The sequence below is a fragment of the Cladophialophora immunda genome (assembly GCF_000835495.1).
Source record: "Cladophialophora immunda strain CBS 83496 unplaced genomic scaffold supercont1.5, whole genome shotgun sequence".
In the NCBI taxonomy this organism is placed as follows: Eukaryota; Fungi; Ascomycota; class Eurotiomycetes; order Chaetothyriales; family Herpotrichiellaceae; genus Cladophialophora; species Cladophialophora immunda.
The window spans coordinates 1,261,504-1,283,207 of record NW_015622545.1 but is presented as its reverse complement, the minus strand read 5'-3'; the positions used below and the strand labels follow the sequence as shown (position 1 = coordinate 1,283,207).

At 55.0% G+C, this 21,704-nt stretch overlaps 5 protein-coding genes and 1 non-coding gene across 6 annotated transcripts; 1 reads left to right on the top strand and 5 right to left on the bottom strand.

Annotated features, from left to right (window-relative positions):
• Positions 1–444: 444 nt before the first annotated feature.
• On the bottom strand, positions 445–843 carry PV07_08722 (uncharacterized protein; the record flags this gene model as incomplete). The annotated part of the gene is made up of 2 exons (XM_016395915.1): positions 445–637; positions 695–843. The coding sequence occupies 2 exons, from the start codon at positions 841–843 to the stop codon at positions 445–447; spliced, it is 342 nt and encodes a 113-aa protein (XP_016245771.1).
• Positions 844–8,969: 8,126 nt separating this feature from the next.
• On the bottom strand, positions 8,970–12,262 carry PV07_08721 (uncharacterized protein; the record flags this gene model as incomplete). Its single annotated transcript, XM_016395914.1, has 8 exons — positions 8,970–9,519; positions 9,579–9,840; positions 10,506–10,831; positions 11,015–11,109; positions 11,170–11,218; positions 11,460–11,719; positions 12,054–12,175; positions 12,241–12,262. 8 exons carry the CDS (start codon positions 12,260–12,262, stop codon positions 8,970–8,972), a joined length of 1,686 nt encoding a protein of 561 aa, XP_016245770.1.
• A 625-nt stretch (positions 12,263–12,887) lies between these two features.
• On the top strand, positions 12,888–13,160 carry PV07_08720 (uncharacterized protein; the record flags this gene model as incomplete). The annotated part of the gene is made up of 2 exons (XM_016395913.1): positions 12,888–13,069; positions 13,127–13,160. The coding sequence occupies 2 exons, from the start codon at positions 12,888–12,890 to the stop codon at positions 13,158–13,160; spliced, it is 216 nt and encodes a 71-aa protein (XP_016245769.1).
• A 389-nt stretch (positions 13,161–13,549) lies between these two features.
• On the bottom strand, positions 13,550–14,135 carry PV07_08719 (uncharacterized protein; the record flags this gene model as incomplete). Its single annotated transcript, XM_016395912.1, has 2 exons — positions 13,550–14,047; positions 14,127–14,135. 2 exons carry the CDS (start codon positions 14,133–14,135, stop codon positions 13,550–13,552), a joined length of 507 nt encoding a protein of 168 aa, XP_016245768.1.
• A 2,552-nt stretch (positions 14,136–16,687) lies between these two features.
• Positions 16,688–16,774, bottom strand: PV07_08718. Its single transcript has one exon. It is a non-coding gene; the product is annotated as a tRNA-Gly (tRNA).
• Positions 16,775–19,099: 2,325 nt separating this feature from the next.
• Positions 19,100–20,905, bottom strand: PV07_08717 (uncharacterized protein; the record flags this gene model as incomplete). Its single annotated transcript, XM_016395911.1, has 5 exons — positions 19,100–19,344; positions 19,406–19,671; positions 19,943–20,458; positions 20,539–20,707; positions 20,809–20,905. The coding sequence occupies 5 exons, from the start codon at positions 20,903–20,905 to the stop codon at positions 19,100–19,102; spliced, it is 1,293 nt and encodes a 430-aa protein (XP_016245767.1).
• Between the last annotated feature and the right edge of the window lie 799 nt (positions 20,906–21,704).

Sequence of the window (21,704 nt, the reverse complement as noted above, 5' to 3'; positions counted from 1 at the left end):
ACAACATGTTCAACCGGCTGCATCTTGACCCATGAAGCTCGGGTTGAACCGCGCCAATTGATCAAGTCACGCGGCGGTCCCTTCCACGGCTAATTTCAGTGAATGGCCCCGACCGGTCAAGCAAGCCCAGGACATGTAGACTTGCGTTTTGGCCGGTTGCCCACTTGGACACCACTGGAATACAAGATGAGGAGCGATGACTGACAACACTGCGTCGTGAACGCCATTGCTCAAAGGCCAAGATCCTGCCAAATCCGTCAATCAAGGTGCCACAGGGGGCATGGAACCGGAGGCCGTGTCTCTGAGCCTGAAAAAAGGCCTAATATAAGGCTGGGTGGGAGGTTGAGGCTCTTTTTCCCCATCGGGATCCAATAATGGCAAGAAAACGTGCCACTGGGGATGACTGAAGAGATGCAATTTGGCAATTTGGAATCTGCTGTCTGGTTACAACCTGGCTTGTGGGACGGTCAGCGCACCGAACCAAGACGTGTTCTTGTAGCTCTGTCTCAGCCCAGACTCGTCCGCCATATATGACTGAACAATATCGGTGAAGCCCAGAAGCAAATCAAGGCCCAGCTGCAAGACCGAGTTGATCAGTTCCCGGATGAGGTGGGTGTTTCTACCGTCCTCCAGGAAGCTATACACTCGTTAGCGCCAAGTCCTTCACTTTTCACCAAGACTCGTTCCCTCTTACCTGTTCAGCTTCTGGACAAAGGGAGGTATTTGTTTCTTCTTCGCTTGAGCCTCTCTCTTTGCGACCTGTGCTCTTGCCTTGATGCGGATCGACGAGATTGAATACGGAGAGCGCCAATATGAGGCCTTTTGCCGCTCCTCAGTTCCCATGTTGTTTGTTAGGAGATGATGGACGGCGTTATGATGGATATTTGCGACAAAGGCTCTGAAAGGGGGGGTATCCGACGGAAGAAATCAGATCTGACAGGAAGTGACGGCTCAAAAAGAGCTCGACTTGAGAGGCTGAGCAAACTTCATATACCGAGTATTGGGGTTGGCGACAATAATGATTCTTTTGGAAGACGTCAGCAATCAGAGAGGGGGCTCTTGCCTGCGTGGTGACGGAGAAGAGGTTGGCCGCCCGGTCCGCTTTGGCGTGGCAGAGGCGGCTCAAATCGGCTCGTTCTGCGACCCGTTCTGCGACCGCAATCTAGGCCACATTCCAACAACCACACCGGTCATCGACGCGAGCCTGACCGCCTGATAGCCTGCAGCATACGCGGAGTCCGGTAACGGCGGCTGCATTGCGACCCAAGCGGTACCTTGACAGAGAGCCTCGCAGCGACCTCTCGCGAGACCACACCCGGACCTTCTCAACTTGGCTTAGCTCCACGATGATGCGAGGCCGCAGCAGCTCAAAGACCATGTTTGCATGCGGCTCTGCTAGCAAGAAATGACACTCCACATCTGGCCGTCTGGCCTCTGAGGAAGATCAGAGCTCGTGGGGAGGCCTGCTGATTAAGGTTGACAAGAGGAGAGATTTCCGACACCCTAAGGCGCATCCACCGCTTCTCTTTGGCCCAAAACAGCACCGCCATCCGCATTTTGGACGCCACGGAGCAGTGCCAAATGGAACACATCCTCCCCAGGAACTACTCAGAAGACAATCCGAACGTAACCCAGAACTGCCGAATTTTGGCACCAGAGGAGGCGCAGTCGGCCCGCAATCGACGGTCGACACAGAGGCGGCGACGGTGCTTTTGACGACTGTGTATGAGGAGGCACACAAACCCGATAGCGATTGAGGGGGGAGGAGGTGGTATCGGAAGCGCCGGACCTGGGCTCCAATGGTCAAGACCGTACCCGCGCCGGGCAGGTTGGGGGGTCACATGGGCAAAAGCAGCTGCCAGCCTGTCTGGCCTACCCTCCTGGCGGTGCATGTTGCGCCGTTCGAAGTTTTCCGAGTTGGTGGTTGGGATCTACGGTTCTAGGTTTATGTGTGGGTAACGACGCTATAGAATGCGATGAAATTTGGCTCTGGCTATCTGTACAATGGCTTCTGCTCTCTTCCTGGTGATTTGTACCCCACGTAGACCGTCCGTCGCGCGCTCTGTCGACGGCTCTCCATGCCCATCTCGTGCGGTGCTTCTACCATTTTCTCTCCTCATCCCTGGGATGCCAATACGACCTCCTCGTCTATACCTTCCCAGCGCATACAGGCATCAGTATCTAGAGCGTAAAGTGTCTGTTAGCAGTCTTGACTTCTTTCGAGTGCGACGGTGTACCCACACGTCACTGCCAAAGTCCAATCCCAGGCGCCCGCAAGGTGATAACGGTGCAGGGACATGGAACCTTGGAGAATACACTGCCAGATCACCGGCAGCAGGCCCGAGAGGGTGCTTGGGCTTGTCTGGTCCAGAGTGGATCTTCCTTCTCCTCCTCCTCCTCCTCCTCCTCCTTCTCTTTGACCTGTTTCTCCTCCTTCTTCTCCCTTTATTACATCTTATGACAAAAGCACGAGGAGAGAACAGCTGCCCATGGCGAGATAGCCAAACGGAATATCGGCGAGTATTGGTTTGGACGGATTCGTTCCGAATTACGTGTCTATGCCACTGTTTGCAGTAGGTTGCGTTCTAACCTGGGGCGCGGACAAGTTTCATGGTCCTTTCCTTTTCTCCCTCCGACGTCTTTTGCACTTCGCTTGGGTTCTTTACTGCGTTTGATCCCGCTCAATTATTGCTTCCTCTTGCCTTGCCCGGATACCAGACTCAGTGCGTGATGCCGCCCATGCTCACCCATGTCTCTATCGAAGGGGTTAAAAAGTGTAGCCAGTTGGGTACGTACTTGCAAAGCTTCAACTCTCGTCTCAGAAACAGCTCGACAGGTAGAAGACGGTCGAGTGAGAGTGACGGGTGGCGACAACATCGGGAGTATCGGTTTCCCAAAGTCGCGGGGCAATCATGCTGGGGTTTGCCAGTATGGTCTCGCCTGCTGGAAAAACATGAGAACTATAGTTGGATGTATAGGCCAACTAGTCGAGACTCATTGGCCCCGCGTGAATTCAAAGTAGATCAAGGGTCGTGGTTAAAAGGGAAGGTGAGCGGTTCCCTGCCGAAGGCGGACAGTGAGGCTGTCCCCCTGCTCGAGGAGCATTCCTCGAGTTTTGCTTGGATCTGGATGGTCGTCCCTTCGATGATCTTCAGAAGGGCTTGCTGGACGCCTTCGCCTGACACATCCTTGCCATGGCTGACCTTGGCCGTTGCTATTTTGTCGACTTCATCCAGGCATATCTTTTTCAATCGGCAAGGCTGCAAGAGTGCACTTCTATCAGGGCGAAATGGCGCAGGCGGGGATGCGGTTAGGCTAATCGATCGCAGAAAGAGCGGGCTGGTTGAGAGGTGCGGCCGTGGTTGCGAGACCCAGGCCAGAAGAGCCTCCGCTGATGATGAAGGTGCGGTCCTTGATTTGCATGGCTGTATGGAATAACTACCTCAGCATATTCCTGCTGGAGTGGAAACCTCCCATCGGCTCGACCTTGGTCGTGATAATGAATTTGCGCGTAGATAATCTACCTAACGCCTTCGGGAAGGGCGACCACTGTGTCGCCCAAAAATAAAATGTGATACCACCAAAAGTCCGCGATCGCCGATCGCCCTTCGAGACGAGATACACCACCACACAATGGTTTTGCAGGGCAGGCCACACGGCCTAATGCCGAGGACTCGGCGCATCTCACAATCATCCGCTTCGTCCTAGCTGGGTTTCTGTTCTACCATCTGCCTCTTCTGGTGGCCTCCTGGGACATACAGTGTGCTTTGTGGCCTTTTGGGTTCTCTCTTCCCCCTCCTAAGTCGCTTCTCCAATTGACTACGATGGACGGGGAGAGATTGACGTCCAGCAGGACGAGCTGACCCAGTCGATCGCAGCCAGACCACTTCCTTTCAAGTATGGCGGTGACGGATGGTTGGAGACGCCGAGGGATTGGCGGGGTGGCTGAACGTCTGAGTGGCACTGGGTACGAGACTCGGTCGGAGGCAGAGAACCTATTGCCGGAGCCGAAGCGAGTCGATCGTGGCCCCAGGATCCGGGACTGTCCGTTCCAGGATGCCCGAGCCAGATCTGTTCAGCCCAATCAGATAGCATATCGCCCAAGACACGTATTATGCAGCTGCACACAACGAGAAAGCTGCCTTGGCCGTCACCGCGACCCGGGCAGACCTCTCTTGTCGCCTCTCTTGTCGCAGGCATTTGGCAAAGTAGCCTGCGGACTCATCGCCCAAACGGCCCAGTTAGTAATCGCTCGACAGAAGGAGAGACATGCCTAGGCAGACATTTTCTGGCTGGCCAACCTTGGCCGGACCCTATCTTGGGACAGCGGGTAAGAAACGCCCTGCGGCGCAGCATGTGGTCTCAGCTCTTGCCAGGATCGCGCAACCAGGGGGCTGGCCTCATCACGAACGAACTGATGCTGACCCATATGGCCTAGCAGCCAGCGAATGTCGTAATGACACCGTCCAGCAGCGGGTCTTTCCCAGTGGAGGTCGTGGTAGCATAAGCAATCGCTGACGGACGTTGAGTGTTGCGACCGCCATTGCCAAAACGATTGGGGGTTTCGTCCCCAAATATTTTGCGAAACCTGATGATCAATACCATCGTCCCATGATTTCACCACTCTGCGCGAAGGCGGCAGGTTTTCAGCAAGGGCAAAAATCTCAAGATCCACTCCTCGTCGCCGCCTGCGAATCCCGGGCATTGCCAATGCGTCGACGCCGCTCGAATAGCCATTCGAAGTTTTTCCCGGCAAACAGGAGATGCATGGCAGCAAACTCGATGTCAAACAGAGACCCCCCACCGAAAGAGAATACCAGGCACCGCCAGGACGGCAGAAACGGCCACCGTCACAGCGCAGCAGAGACAGAGCCTGGCGAGGGGCCATTTCCTCGATCCCTTCGTGTGTCTACATGCGTGGCAGACCCCAACCGGGAGCAAGAGCGGGAAGAAGGGCAAGCCCCAAACGAACTGCAAGTCTTCAAAGAAATAGACCGGAAGAGCGCCCAAGGCGAAGAAGACGCTTTCGACCACGAACACGACGTAAAAGAAGGGAGAGTTCCACTTGATGACGGTCACGCTGCCGCAGGACCAGGGAGCGTAGATGGATAGAGAGCTCGTATTCTGTAGAGAGCCGATCAGCTGTTTGACCCAACACATGGCCCAAAACAAGGCCTCTCGTGGCCAGCGGAGGTGGAAGACGCCGTTCAGGAAGAGACAAACGGTCGAAGCTGAGATTTTCGGCATGCTGTCGCCAGCCAATCGTGGGGCCGAAAAACAAAAAAAGTAAAGACTGACGGGCGGCACAACGCATGGACCATGACAACGGCGGGAGAGTAGATATATGGCTCTCAAGGAGCAAATTGTGCATATGCGTCGACAACAGGGGCTTGGAGGCCATAGCATCACGAATAAGCGCATCGCGACGCGACCGGTCAGATCCGCCGGGAAAAGCATCAGTAAGCCTGCGGTACCACCACATCGGCCAAGAACCATGCCCATCTATGAGCTGGCCCCCTCAGCTGCCAATTGAACACCGATCGAACACTTGATGCCCATCCCATATCCCATGCTCGATTGCCCATGTGGACTAGTCGCTGGAAGGAACAGAACTCTTCACGGTCATCGCGTGCCAAAAAAAAACCCAAAGGACCACCACCACCACCACCACCACCACCATGCAGAAGGCGATAAATGTGCAGTTGCGAGCTTGTCGATTCACAATAACCATGCTCCCGTGCTCGGCCGTTTCCTCCTCGTTACTGCCTTCAATGCCCCGTGTATTCTTCTCGTTCTCGGGGGTTGAGAAGGAGCGTGTCTTGGTCGCCTTGGGCCATATTGAATGCCATCACCATAAAAAAAATGAATAAAGGGAGAACACCCACTCGTTGGTGCTTTTTTTGCTACATATCTGGCTCGCTTTTCTTTCCCCGCTTTTTTTTGGATGCGCTGAAGCTTGTGTTTGGGGGTTGTTGCAAAGAAGACGAGGAAAGATGAGGGTGTGTGGGCAGGGCACGACACAAAGGACTTGCGAATACCACGGAGAAGAAGGGGGGGGGGGGGACGAATGCGACCACAGACAAGGCTGGACGGACAAATGGGCCCCCAGGCGGAAGCAGGCTGAGAATATTTCGACGAGTTCAGCGAGTGCGCTGCCAAGGGCCTGCTGAGTGATAAATCCGAGGAGTTGAGGAGGGAGATGCAGCGGACGGACTCCCGGGTGGGTTGGATGGAGTTCCTGGAACATTCGGCGGCGGCACAACAAGAGATCGATGACCAAAACATATAACACCACCAGCGCTGCAAGCAGCATAGCATAAAGAAGAGGACCCAGGCGGGGATGATGACTTTCTCGACGGCAAACTCCATGGCGCGCCAATCTGCAGTCAATCTTCCGCATTGCGGCGTAGAAGAGGCTTGACGAGGTATTGCCAATGCCAATGTCCAAGCAGTAACCGGGTTCGACAAAGTGCATTCATTCGGGGAGACAAAGGACGGACCATCAATCACAACATGCCCTCACATTCTCCAGTCCTCCATTCCACGCCGCCTCGCTGTAGTGTGAGTGCTGGGTGCTGGGTGCTGGGTGCTCGGTACCAGGAAAAAGTTTAAATTCTGCGGGTGCCTATTACTCGAGTGCCGGAGTACTTACTGCTCCTGGAATTAAACTTTGGGCACGCCAGAAACCACTTCCAGAACTTCAACTCGCGCATATCCAACCCCAAGAAGCCAAGACGATGCCCGGGCGCAGTCTATTGTCTCGAGCTTGTCCTTCCCTCTCAAACCTGGCCCGTCATTTCATAGTATGGATGATCCCAGCATCTGATGGCAACTGGGTCGCAGATTAGTTGGTGTGTCTGGACACGCAGGGGCAGCGCACTCACGATCAATGATGTATTCCTCCCACAAGCCCCGTTGGTAATCAACCAATCCTTTTGGCTCCAACTTGTCGCTGTGTTTGACCACCGTTTCTCCCATCTCCTTCAGCTTCTCCAAAGGAAGCAGATTCGCGGCGGGGACTTGCGGCGCAGTTTGCGAGAAATGCCGGCTCAGCGCACTCCCCAGGTCGTGGAGCTTGAGCAGGTCACTCTCCAACTGCTCCACCTTGTCCGCGCCCAGCGCACGGAGTTCTTTATCCCCCTTCTTCCCGATCTGCGAGGTCGCCGTCTCGAAGACCGTCACCAGCAGCTCCCCCATCTCTTTCGCGATCGTCTCGTCGAATCTTTCCCGCATCGGTTGGCCGAGCAGCTTCTGCCCCAACTGTTGGCACTGGCGTTGCACAGGTTGCGTCAAGGCCTCCGACTCGACAAGAATCGTATACATGAGCGTGGTGGACTGCTGGCCCTCCGCCGATGGGCCCAGGCTGACCAGTGTCTGCCCCAACGCCTCCGATACCTTCTTCGTGGCAGCTTGATGTTGTTGCGAGGGTATCTCGCCGCCCGTCCAGAGCCGGACCAGCATGCTTGCCAGCGCGTCACTCATCAGATCGTGTTGACGCTGGAAAAGGGCCAGCCAGGCGTAGTTGAGATGCTTCCACAGATGCTCGAAATTGGGCGACATTCCGCTGACTTTAGCATCAAAGCGGTTTGCAGCCACTTGCTCAGTTCCTGTGACCGGGAACCATGATTAGTGCCAGCCAGCCAAGCAGAACGGGGGGCAAGGAAGAAGCACGGCCGACGCACCAATATCAGTGTGGTTGATCAGCATGTCCGTGACCGTCAACAGCTTGTCGCCGGCAGCGACCAGCGCATTTTTCAGAGTTTCCTGATTGACCGCGCCAATTGCATTCCTGTAGACGGGAAAGTTTGCATCCACCGACTCCGACGGTGCTTCTTGCGCGGTCTGGTCACCAGCAACCTGCATGACTTCCTGCTGCTTCGCTTCATTCTGGAGGTTCACTCCCTGCTGGACCGCTCTCTGGTCGATCATGTACGACAGGGTTTCGGCGGCGGTGGGATGGCTCTTCGGGAGCAATAGTCGCTGTGGTAGTGGGTAGGTCTCGTGCCTGATGTATGGCCCCGGGTGACCTTGGTAAAGCCCGCCAGTTGGCACCATCGCGTACTGTATATGCGATGTAGGTAGCGGGGCCGTTGCGTTGCTGCTGACATACCTCGGGTAGGTGCCGTCGCTGAGCCGGTTTTGGTACATCGCTGGCCGGAGGGGGGGTTATAACAGGCGAAGCAGACAATGAGGATAGGGGGTGAGAAAGCCTGGAGGTCCCATCCCCAGGACGAAAGAATCTCCCTTCATATGCAAAGGTTTAGCATGGAGACAGCAGTGCTGTCGTGCTCATCACTGCAAGGGCCTGCAAATAATCGACGTCATCAACTGCAAGGGTCTGCAAATAATCGATCTCATCAACTGGAAGGGGTTGCAAATAATCGACGGACCGCAGCAAGGCGTCGGGCCGTAATCATCGAGCGTCCTTCTAACCCTGCACTGGAATGCGTTCGTGCTCCGAAACATGTCGAATAAAGAGATCTTCAGGGGGACGATCCGTGCGGGTGAAAGTCGAAGTTCTGGGAGTGCCTGCGAGTGCCGAAAAATTAAAATTCTGGGAGCAGCACTCAGGCACTCGACAGGCACTCCCAGGACCTTGAACCTCATTCTCACACCCTCCCACCCACCCACACTTACGCACTAACTTAGTTTTTAGATTTCGGATATCCAAATCTCGGATATCCAGATCTCGATTTTCTAAATCTTGGATTTCTAGATCTCGGTGGGGCCAAGCGCTACACCCCTCACGCTACCGAGTACTTCCCCTCACTCCCTAACTCCCTTCACTGAGTGGCAGCAAAAATGCCGCATACTCCACATAGTGGGTACTTGAATACGAGGCTAGGGTGGTCCATGCTCAGAATCGTCGGCGAGGAGCATCCCCCCCCCCTCGTGGGTTCAGTTTCTCTACCTCTTTTTCTCTTCCCATCCCCCCGGTACTTTAAATACCTTGACGGAGCCCAACCCTATTACCCATGACTAATGCCGCGCCCATACCCTATGCTATCCCCATGCTTGCCGAGGGCAGCGAACATCCTCAGGATGGTGACTCGCGTATCTGTGCATGCCTTGACTTCTCTCTCATGCCCAGCCATGCGTTCTTCGGACGCCGTGGGGGCTCTTCGGAGGTGTTGATTCTCCTTGCTGAGCGTCTCCAGCTCTCCCTCGTCCCCTATCTTAAGCCTCTTGGTCTGCCCCTCTTCGTCGTCATCGTCGTCTCCGTCGCCCTCGTCCAGCCAGCGCTTGCGCGACGCGGCGCTTGATTCCTCTTCCGCTTCTCCAGTCTGCTTATGACACCGATGAACGTGTTGCTTGAGGTTCTCTCGTCGGGTAAATCCCTTGCCCGTATACCGTTTGCAGGTTGAATGTGGACAGAAGAATAAACCGCCCTTGGTGTTGCCGTTGCGGTGTACTTCTTTTGCGTGACGGGTCAGTCCAGCGGGGTACGTGAAGCCAAGAAGGTTCTCGCACCCGTCCTCGAGACACTTGTACGGGCGGTCATGTTTGTCCATGTGGTTGCTTGTGCCAAGTCAGTTATTGAGCGTGTCTCGGCGTGGGAGTTGGAGGCAACAACTTACTTCCACTCACACATGCGAGCAAACTCCTTGATATTATTCTCTCCACAATCTTCCCGGGTGCATACGAATTTCCCCTCAACGTTCTTAGTTGCTTTGCGCTGCGGTCTGGCCATCTTTTTGGGCTCGGCAGGTCGCGCGGGCGGTGAGTCTTTATCGCCCTCGACTAGACAAGTCGGTGTCAGTCCGCCGTCCGATGGAGCGTCATCAGCTTCGGCATTCCAACCTCCCTCACAAAACCGGAGGAGCTCGAGATCATCGGTCTCTGGCTGCGTTGTGTCAGTGGGCTGGTGTTGACGATCAGGTTGAAAGGATACAAGTGACATGCCAACGACAGTGACCATTTCAACGAGGCCAGATGCTGGTAGGATACTACGGGTCAATGCAATGGATACCTGTGAGTCGAAAGGCTGCTTCCAGCCCGAGGAGACGAGTTCTTGCGCTGGTATTTATCATATTCCCCCGTCTGGCCGAGCCCAGTGGATGCTTGTTGCAATGGCTAAGTGCGGTGGGTGGCTGGGGTTGGACACGTCAGTGCGGAATGCAGGGCGAAACCGTATGTGGACCTGTCTGACTCGCCGGTGGCTCGACTCTCTCCAATCAGCACGCGTTCTGTTGCGTCACACACAATCCAGCGGTGCATTCCTTTCAGCTGATTCGCAACTCTTCCAAAAGGGTCATCCCGTTCTGTCCCTCTTCCTTCCGTTCTGCCAGACGACAAGTCCTAGGCGTGAACGAGCTCCTATTCCCCGCGCACGGAGTGGTGATGACACACCACGCTGCTGCTAGAAGACCGTCTCCGACCGAGCCCACGGAGAAGCTGGGGGAACATGGTTACTAGGTGCCGGGAGAGGGGAAATTGGATAATTGCAAAATAAATGAATTAGTTTGAAAGTCTCTGAAATGCTATCTCCAAGCCTCGTAAGGAACCCAGAGCGTGGCCTCCCGTGTCAGATCTGGCCTTTGATGATATGACGGGGTTTCTCTCCTTGATGTCCATGCTGCCGCCATCGTCGTCGTCGTCGTTGTCGTCATTCTTTGCCGCGTATTCCACTGTTGCCGTCGTGGCTATTTCTGTTGCCTCCGTTGCCACCCCAAATGCCGCCGCCATTGCCGTTGGCGCTGCCGCCATTGCCAACGACATTGCTGCCACCGCAGCCACCCACTCAGCACCACCGTTGCCGCCACTGTTGCTGTCGCCGTTGCTGTCGCCGTTGCTGTCGCCAAGGTTGCGGCTGTTGTTGCGGCTGAGGTTGCTACTAGGGTCAGCCCCCAGGGTGCCATGCTGACGTTGCTGCTGACGCCGCCGCCAATGCTTCTGCTACTGCGGCTGCCACCACAGCCCGCAGGTTGTCGCCGTTGCCACCGTTGTCGCAGTGGGTACCTCGGTGGTGGCGGTGGCTGCGTCTGCGCTGGCATCGCTCTTTGTTGTCTCTTACGAGCCGTTCGGAAGCACTGTCCGCATCGGAGCAGGCTCGGCCGCCTGGCTTCCGTCGCCGTCGCTGTTGGCCGGTCCTGCGGATTGTGCAGGTTCCTGTTTGGTGATGTTAGCAGTTGACTGGTTCGCTTTGGGAATAGGGTAGGCTGCTCCAACCTTCTCCGCGTCTTCTTCGGCCTTGCCAGCGACTACCCCAGTCACGGATCTAATCGATGTGATTCAGCCTCAACAGGCAATGAATTCATGAAATTGCAGTACGAAGGACTATCTGAAAAGGTTGAGGCAGTAGTGCGTGTGTAAGAACAAATCTCAAGTGGCTGGTGACAGTGCCAAGAGATCTGGTCCCAAATGGTACTAGTACTAAGGGACCAGGTCCGTGACAAGTAGGCGTGATTAATTAGTACACGGTAAAATCGCATAACAGCCGGGGGGGCACTTCCACTCACATGTCTAGGGCCACATCTCCTTCGCATTCAAGAAAAATATCACTCAAGACAGTCTCGTCCAGCAAAGCCAACATCCTGTAGACCAGGAAGTTGAATGTGTTCCTGATGTCCATGACCTTCTCCCTGTCTTCGTTCTGGACATTGTCGGATAGATCGCGCAAGAGTTTGAGAAAGCCAAGAATGCCGTTCTCGAACCCATGACAGAAGGTGAGATACAATTTCAGCCAGAGGGTTTTGGGGGCGCGGGCATCACTCAGCCGCTTGCTCCACGTTGGTACCGAGGGAAGAAGAAAAAGATGATGGTGATGGATAAGAATAACAAGGTCGATCACTTCAAGTGGCAACTGGCACAGGTGGTGGATTGATGGCGGCTTTGCGCAAGAACAAAGATACGCAGGTCGAGAACGAAGTGGTCAACACCAAATGACGCATTTGAGATAGTTCTTGATAGACTACAGCAACCATCTGGCTCTGCCACTGGCTTGATCACCTCCTTTGACCCATGCGACATGCAGGGTCGGACTCTTAAGGCATCCAGGCAACAGCAATTCACCCCGAACATGTTCAGCTCGGCAGTCGTCGAACTCTTCTCACACCACGTTGAACAGTAACCACATGCTGCAGATATTTCAGCACTTCTGGCTGATGGACATAGTGATTCTTCCAGGGGTATGTCGTCAGGTCCTCCTTGTCCCAGATATATCGATAGACTAAGACTGAGGTTGTATCAGTTTTGTGCGCCTTTGGAAAAGATTATGGTTACGGGTTGGCCCAAACATACCCATTGAATAAGAGTCTGACATGGCTATGTGCAGAGCGCGGATGTGCTGCACGTGCGGCTTCAGGACGGTCAGCGGGTTCTACCACGTGACTGTGGGCATGCTCGTCCACGAGAGCCCGAGCGGAATGCTGCACGCGTTCTGCACTTCTGCCACTCAGCAGCCTCTCGACGCACATTACCGCGTACGCCACGATTTGGCATGCGGAAGACCAGAACGTTAACAAGGAAACAAAGACCGACAGTTAGCGGCGTGCCCGCATCCTCTTCAGATCCTGAAGGGCCTGTCGACTCGGCTGCAGAAACGCTTGCCAAACTGAGCACCAAAACGTGGAACAGGCCAACACAACCCGAAAGCGCCCTCCCTCCTGCGATCTGGACGTTCAGAAACCCCGCAGGATTCCCAGTACGCCATGTCTCGATCGCTACAAATACTCGCGCCGGCCCCAACCCCGCGTGAAAATGGTTGATGCTGCGACACAATACTCACCTCTAAACTAACAGAAAGTTGAAAAAACTCCGACGGTCCATCTGGACGACCTGTGACACAGAATGCGTGATGGTAACATACGGAGGAGTTATGAACTGCGCTTGAACGATATCGACGACCTTCTCGTAACTTGGCTGTGTGTATTGCGCCTACGCCTGGCATGGCTGCGATTATACAACCATTTGGATATATTGACTGGGATAATATCTGGAGCATTGCTACTCTTGCGATTGGCTATGGAGCCTACCAAAAGCACACTGAGGGCAAATTGGACCGGCAGCTCGCTGGGTCCGTCGCCGCTGGGATTGGCGCTTTCGTGGTTGCAGATTATTTTGGCAGCAAGTAAGTTTGGTTTTCTTCTTGTGATCTCTCTAGAAGATAAGCTGATGAACTTTCTAGGTGGCTTCTCGAGAACAAGTACCCGCCAAAATAGACGGCGACTGACACAGTTTAAACGACTCTCTGGTGGCAGTGGTGGAAAGGAATTGTGTATGTTTTGGCGCGGACACTACTCGGTTGAGGCGCCGAGCCGCATTCGCCGTCACGAGAGCAAGCCACTCCCATAAATTTCTGTCCCATGGCTCCTCGAAAACCACAAAAAGGCACAGACCTGAAGCCACGAGCCCAATTACTGCGAATTGATGTTCCACCTGCAATTTGCTTCTGCGGCGAACCTCGTCCGCGACGATCAGGTGCGGGGGGAAGTTGCCGCGAGCCACTGGGGCGCTGTAACACCAAGAAGTAGATATTATACATCTCCAACAATTTGCAATAGAGCGCACTAATAACCCGCCACATTTTACAGTAGAGGATGGTCTGGGCTTAGTCTGAGGAGTGCTTCTGGACCATGTTACTGTATTCGGATTCGATCGTAGACAAATCTTGGTAGATACCCTTGACTTTGGCGACAAGCTGCTCTTGAGCGGAATAGGATTCGGGGTCCTGCGGTGTTGGGTCTTGTTTCCGGCGCCGTTTCGGGCCACATCGCGCACTGGCGGGGTGGATGACAGTGGTGACATTTGTGTCCTGGCCAGTGGCTGTGGCCGTCTCAAGCGTCTCGTCGCCAGCTTTTGTGTTGTTGGTCTCCTTGCTTTCGCCGACCCCGACATTGTTCTCGTCAGGCCGAGGATACTCTCGTGACAACGTTGTCGAGTCGCTCAACGCGACGGCATGATCGGGTTCCGAAGAGGATGCAAGGCCATCCCAAGGCCCACCGCCCAATAGGCCACCGCCAGGTTCCCAGCATTCGTTCCCGCAATTTGCTTCTGAGGCATGGCTACTGGTATTCTCCTCGACTACCAGTGTGGTAAGGAGAAATGGCTCGGATGTATTTGGGATGTATTTCGGATGTATCTCGGATACTCAAGGCTTGATATCGCTGTCAGGAAGTCCTTCGCACGTTTGCCATTGAGAAGCCACTTGACTAGCCCGCAATTGAGTTTGACTACGTGATCCTGGCTAATCCGGCCGAGGAATAGTAATGCGCCGTGAAGGGCAGCGAAAGGTGCCAAAGGGAGCTGGAGGGCTAGCAGATCCTCTGAAGGGCTGTAGAGCGGGCTGTAGAGCGGAACTCGGAGAGCCGCGCACCCAAGTGTTCTTGATCATGCCCAAGTGCAACGAGGTGCAAAGTGCGCCCAGGCCGTCGTCCCAGGGCCTCGAGGGCGTTTCTCAGGGGAGTCCAGTCCTGAAGGCAAGCTAATGACGACACGAACACAGCACCACTGCGCCAAGTGTGCAAAGGGGTGCGCACCAGGGAGAAGCGCATGGCCTTCCTCAAACAATATTCCAAGGAAGGGCTGATTCTCCCAGAGCTCCACGCCGTGAATCCCTCGTAGTGGGCCTTGGCCTCTCTCGGGGCGTTGTCGCATTTGGGAAGGTGCCGTTACGAAAGGAATGGGCCCGACTCCCGCTTTTGGGAGCATTGTGCTGGAAGGGAGGGGGCAACTGGACTGTAGCGACCCGGCTTAGAAAACACCGCATGCTTCGGAGGGCGATGGGCCCAGGGCGAGCGCGGAGATGCGTTGAGCTCTACAATTGGCTGCTTGGTCGACGCGAGGGACCTTTCCCTTTTTGGCGCTGATCCCTGCTCGGGCGACACGGGGTGGAGACGGCAGGTCGGTAAGATTCCTTCCATGAATTTTATTCGAAGATTCTGCGACCCAGTGAGCTTCTCCTTGGGGCGCCAGCGTGCCCCTCTCCTCGGCAATTTCCTTTCTTTGCGTAGCGCAAACCAACTTCCCGATCGCAATGCTGCAATGATGTATAGAAACGCCGAGCGCGAAAGGCATCTGCCACACGATTCGGCCGTGTTCGCAGATGGGACGAGGCTCTGGCGATGAGGGGGGAGCCGGCGAGCTCTATATATTCATTCAACCCTCGCTCCCTGCTCAGCGAACCGCTCACATCCTCTCAACCAAAGGTCTTATCTTTCAAAATCCCCTGTGATCCCGCATCCAAAAAGACGTCGAAGTGGCAGTTAGAGCAAGCATTCCAGTGTCGCGGCCTGAAGGCTAGCAGACCTTCTTGCTTCAACAACCCTGTGGATCCTTGCTCTCAGGATCTTGCTGAGGTAACGGTCGAGATTGACTCAATTCGTCACTTTTTCCGGGCCTGCTGGGTTTTTGGGGAGCATTCATGTTGAGAAAGGGAAAGAGAAAGGAGAGGGTGTGAGTATTTCCACCCGATGAGCCCGGAAGGCAATTTGGCTGACGTTTGGAAGTGTTACCAGAGCGTCCACAAAGTCGCCCTCCCCGGCGTTGAGCAGCACCACCGCCGCCACAAGTACGGAGTGAGTGGTAGACCCACCAAGGGGCTGACGTCTGTCCGTTTGTTCTGACGCTGCCAAGGCTCCTTGAAATTCCCGTCATCCACAGCGCCGACTTGGATCCAAGTTCAAAGATCTGGGCCACCAACGAGGTCATCGGTCTGTGAGGAGAGGCAAATCCGGCAGGGCGGAATCCACTCGAACGTTCTCAAATCCAATTAGCCAGGATCACGTAGTCAAACTCAATTGCGGGCTAGTCAAGTGGCTTCTCAATGGCAAACGTGTCAAGGACTTCCTGACAGCGATATCAAGCCTATATCCGAGATACGTCCGGAGCACTACCGTCAGCATGCCCCCCCCCCCCCCCCCCCCCAAAACCCAAAAATCTTTTCTTCTAGTTTTGAAAAAGACAACTTTCCCGGAGCAGCACAACTTGGGACGGTCCGGCAGAGAGGAATGGCACACGCGACCGTCGAAAACACGTGATTTCTGTTCCATGTCAAATTGAGATCCTCCATGCGCATCGTTGACGACCGTGTGGATGAGGAGGCTTGACCCTCCCTGTCGCTTTTGGAGAGAAATGCCACTGCCGCCAAGCTGGGGCGGGATTACGGCTGCTGGCTACAGGGCACCTGCAACATCATCAGCGAAGACGTCAACGTCCAACATGAAGACTAACAATCTGTTCGTCTTGACATCTGTCAGATATGAAGTGGACCGGGTGGCGTTTCTGGTGTGCGGTGAATGGGTGCCGAACCTTGAGGGATACGCGAGGATATATCCCGTCGGCTTTTGCATGAACCTGCCGACGCCGCCGACTTTCCCCTCGGAAGAGGAGAGGAGTGTGTGGCTGGAGACGGTGGTTCTCCTGTATTCCATGAAGATGCGCGAGGGAAACTGTGGCAGTGGAGATAAACCTCGACATCTTGGGCATGATGGAATACGTCTCCGCCACACGACTCGATAGATGGTTACGTGGAGCAAATTTGCTGCTCAAATGGTTTTCCTCCCGGTTGGTGGTGAAAATGATGGCAAAGGTGCTTTTCTTCACCGCCTACCTAAATTGGATGCACGAAGCGTACCGCTTTGAGTCAGCAAAGTGCTTGGTCCGTGGGAATAGAGATGATGCTTAAAACTCAGCGAACAGTAGAAGAGTATCCATTTCTGAAGCTATGCATGGAAAAAGAAAAAAATCTTGCTGAAGTCGGGATTTGAACCCGAGTCCTCACATATTCCAAACGGAGATTGGGAATGTAAAATGCTAACTACTACACTACTTCAGCCAGGATTGTTTATAAAAGAACTTTCAAGATAATAAATAATAAAGAGGCAAGTTCTCTTGCGAGCCACTCAAAACGTTAGAGCGTACATGCCGGCTCCTGATTTGTCGGATGCTCAAGAGACCCACAGACAGAGATGCATGTCTAACATAGTAGGATGATCACCGATTGATAGGAGTGGCCTCAGTTGTAAAACGTTGTGGCAAATCGGAGTGGTAGCTAATAAGCGGCAGAAAAAAGTACGTACCCAGCCACCCATGGTCGAGGCGGCGCGCTCCTCAAACTGGATGGCACACATGGAGGTAAATTGCTACTAATATGTAACTCCACACACCTGGCCGGTGAGATCTTGACATTACCAGCCACCGAGTGTAGCAGTCACTGCACTCACCAAGACCCCTTGTTCCTCACCGACTTCCAGACCGGCTTCCCTAAACGATCCAACCGTCGCATCTACTTTGCACCGTCCTCGATCCTTACAATCCATTTTTGCCAAACGCTCGTCGGCACGGCAGGAGCCCTTGGGTTCGCCACCCGCCGGCCTGTCCGGCGCGAATGGACGGGCACGCTACTCACACCGACGACGTCGTGGGCTGCTCCACAGGCGGTGGGGCTGCTCCGGATGCTGGCGTCGCTCGCGGCACTGCGCGTCAGCGGCTGCGCCAAACCGCACGGGAAGCGCGCGCGCTCTGAGCCTTGGTGTTTGTCAACGTGTTCAGGGGGTCGCCAGGGGTAAGGAAAAACAAAACATGCATGATGAACAAAAAAAAGAAGGGGGGAAGAAAGAAAAAGGGAAAAAAGGGAAAAGCCAAAAAAGGAAAACTAAAGACGTGAACAGAAATGGGATTGCGGACCATTATGACCTCGTACGCGGTCTAGTGAGTAGATAAGACGGGTATCAAACATGCGCTGCACCCTGCGGTAGAAAATATCAAGTATTTATCTATAGAGGCACGCAACCCAGAGCCGCTCGCCGCAGCGTGTTTTGGGACAGACGCCGGCTGCCTGCGGGCGGCCGTGCGCGCAAAGCAATCGGTGACCAACGACGGCGTGGTCATTCCCTCCCTCCCCCTTACAGACGCACGCACAACAGCAACAGGTTTGAAGCTCAATACTTCGAATGCATCATGCAGCTTTGCTCCGAGCCACCCATATTGGCCACGGGGCCCGAAATACACCTTGAGGATGTCTCATCCATCGAATGCTGCGTCAACTGCTGGCGTACGGCATCGCCAGTGCATGTTCGAGTCCTCTCTGCATGTAGAGGATTCCCGGCCTAAAATCCTCCCTTGGCTTGATGCACGAGCAATCACATGCGTCATCTCGCAAACGGCCTGCTCCAGTTCCCATATTGCACATGGTCGAACCCACCGGATTGACCGCGGAAATGAGGGATCTTGTTGCCCAGCTATCTTAGTTTTTGCGCGTCCATAGGTGCAAGGGGCGAACAGGCCAGGCTGAACTACGCCGACGGACAAGCCTCTGCCAGTCTGCACTGCGGGATGGGGATACGTGAGCTCTCACGAATCCCAAATGGTGGACGACAAAATCTCAACTATCCATCGAGCGTCCAAATGGCGCGTCCACTCCGGGCCAGGGCGAGTTCTTGTCAATGACAGTGTTAGGCCAATTACAAAATTGGCCCTCGGCTCGTTGCCTTGTCACCCTCTTCGTTGCTCTTGCTGGACGTTGGCATGGTGCTGGCTTGACGCTGGCGTGGTGCTGGTCTGCGCCGTGAATGGGGTCGGAGGCGGACGGGACGTCCATGCAATAGGCGGCACGAGTAACGCTTCACCCTCGTCCGCGTTTGAGGAAGCATTGATGGGATCGTCTTGGCGGTCGGCAAGGGTGGCTGGAAATGGTTCGCTGACATGCATGGTGATCGCCAGAAACCGCGTCATTGGCCCTCCTATAGCGCGTCCAGTCGATTGGCAGCAAAAGAGGCTGTTGCAAGGCATCAATCCACCCCACGGCCACCCTCCCCTCTTCGTCGCGAATTCGTGTCGCTCAGACGTGCCAGCTGACGCGCGACCGCCGTGCCTCGTGCGCGCGATCAGTGGTGCGTTTTCCCCATGGGCCCGGTGCCGCCACCATCCCTGCCTGGCGCTGCAGCAGCTGCGATGCGCGGGCTGCTACTCTTCCTCCCACTCCTTGCACCACCGCGGCATGTGGCTGTGCAAGTTGTAGCGGTGCTGGTCCCAGCTACCAGCCTCTGCCGCCCACATTGTTGTGCGCGTTCCCGAATATCACCCCTTGTTGCTGCCGCATCGCCGCATCCGGAAGTGCTTGGGGTTGTTGACCGACGCGTACGGCTTGTTGCGCCACGGCTTACTGTGCCCCGAGTCGTTGTGCAGCAGGCTGTGCTACCGCTTGTGTCGCCGGTGGTTGATTTGCTGCGCTTCTTCTCCAGGGAGCAGGGTTGGCTCCGAGATCCCGGTTATCAGATCTCATCAGGCTGGCCCAGGTCTTTCCTTCCTCTTCGACCATCTTTTGTATGAGGCTGTTCAAGACATCCTTGTTGACGCCGTCGCCGTACTGTTCCAGCATCCTGTCTCCCATTTTATTAATGCCCTCTACTCGGTTCAGACAATGAAGTTGGTGAACATGGCTGAATAAAGGGCATCGACCGTTGACCTTGAAAGACCGTAGCAGCGCTAACGCGATCAAAGTGACTGTAAGCCTTGTCGTCTGCTCGCTGGATCTTCAAATGATAGTCGTCCCGTAGCTCGGCTAGTCGGGCGGCTAGAGCCCGAGACTCATTGCTAAGAACCTTGCGGGCGAGACCTTGGGGGTTAGTTTTTAACGTCTTGGGCGCGTCTTCCGCCTCCTCCATCTTCTTTTGCGCCGCCCAGATGTCATCCTCAACGTCGATCGCGACGAGCGACTCCCTGCAGAAGTAACTAGGCACACGGTTCGTCAGTTCAAGGGATCTACAGCAGGCAAGGCGGTGGAGTGAATTTGGCCAGGGGCTATATATACCATTGATAGTGGCTGCACTGGCATCGGATCTTGTTGCACCCGGTGACGAGCTCCATCCCGGCCTTGCAGCGGCCAGAAGCAGGAGCTCGTCAGCTTTTCTGTGTCTGTTTCTTGGCCGTCGTGTCGTTTGGTCACTTGCAAGTGCGCACCTGGCCTTCCGACTTTGCCTCGTTCAGTAGCTGGGTGAGCTACCCAGTCTGCTCTTCCACACCTGGTGCCAGGTCCGGCATTTTGGCCTCTCGGCACGTCTTTCCATCATGGGCCGCGCCTCCGCAGAATCTGCAGCTGCGCCTGCCACAGCCGTCTCCCATGCACGTGAAGATCGGGTTCTCGTGCTTTGGGGAATTCCCGAAGTTCTGGATGTAGTCGCAGAAGGGGCAAACCTCGTTGCCCGGGATCGCCTTTAAGGCGTTGTCGATCTGTTCCTTTCTCCACAAACTCCCGTACAGTTCGAAGTCGAATAGGGGGTCGTCTGGTTCTATGAGAAATTCAAACTGATCTGCCGAGAACAACATCGAACATTGCTCGCCAGGGCATATGACTCGGTTTGCTAGTAGTGCAATGTCATTCTCGGCCATTGCCTTGAAGCACGGGCGGCATACTCCATGTTTCTCTTTTTCCTCATCTTTCGTGCCGTTATCTTCATCTTCTTTGTCTTTCATACACCTCACGATATCTGCCTCGGGGAAATCATCCCGGCAAGCCAGGCTGTGAATGTTTCTTCAGCGCTTTGTCTCTTGCGGTTGTAGACCGCGGCCGGGCTCGGTTTCCGGAAGTTGAAGGCTTACCACATGATCTTTGGTGTCTCTTCCTTGGCTGGCTGGTCAGGCGCGTCGTCTGGCTTGGCCTCGCCCGGCTCGTCGACCACCTGCACATCATTGTCGCCAGTCAAGTCCACCGGCGTTATGGCGGCAGCACCAGCAGCGGGCACAGCGGCCAAGTTACCCCCCTCTTCTTCTAGAAGAGCCACCCAAGTCAGCCAAACAAGGAATATCTCCTCCTCTTGGGAGAATAGGCACATATAGGCGGATGAGGGTAGCGAGTGCGTATCATCACACCTTGTTTGACGGGATAGATGCCTCTTCTCCGGAGGAACCTCTTCGCGGCGACAACCTCATTCTCCACCGAGTTATCGGGCCGTATGGCCTGGCCCATATCACCAACTTCCAGCCCAGGAAACGGTTGTCCGTCTAGCAATGCGCTGTCATGCAGGGGGATGAAGGCATTGAATACCGTTCTGTCTTAAGCATCACGGCCAGGGAGCATAGCACAGTTTTTGCAGTGCAGTGCAGTGCCCTCGTTCAAGGGTCGGCCGGCAGGCAAGCTGATCGGTTGGTTCCTGTGTGCCTCTCAAGCTCCCTTCATTGGCCTCGGCCAAACTTGGGCCCATTCGCCGAGAGCTAGTCCCCTCTGTCACCTCTCCACCCTCTGCCTAAATTTGTTCGTGTCTCGGCAATCTGCCATTCTTGCCCATCCCAAGTCATCTTTCATCCACCATTCCTCTTCTCACAAGAGCGGGCTGCGCACAATCGGCAAGCACGTTTAACTTGACAAAATCAGCCCGTCAAACCCGTCGATTTTACCACATCAAATACAAAACTCTTTACGAACCGACGCGAGCCACCGAGGCCACTCGAGACGAGAGCGTACGCAGCACGCAACGAGGGAAGGGAGGCAATGCACGCCCGACATTAAGACGCCATTCCAGTCAGAGATCCGACCCACGCTCGCAAAGCAGCAGTGCAGGGGGCTGTGGGCTTCGCTGCCTGACAAAAAGGTGCTCGACGTGGCGCGGAAAAATATTTCGTTCGCGTGGTATCAATTCAACACGACACTTGTCATGATTCAGATGCTGGAGTCTAAGGCGGAGGAGGAAGGGATTTGGAGCAGCAGCTCGGTCCTCTTTGGCGACGGAAGCAACAGCCACGAAGAACCTGAACTGTCTCATAGCTAC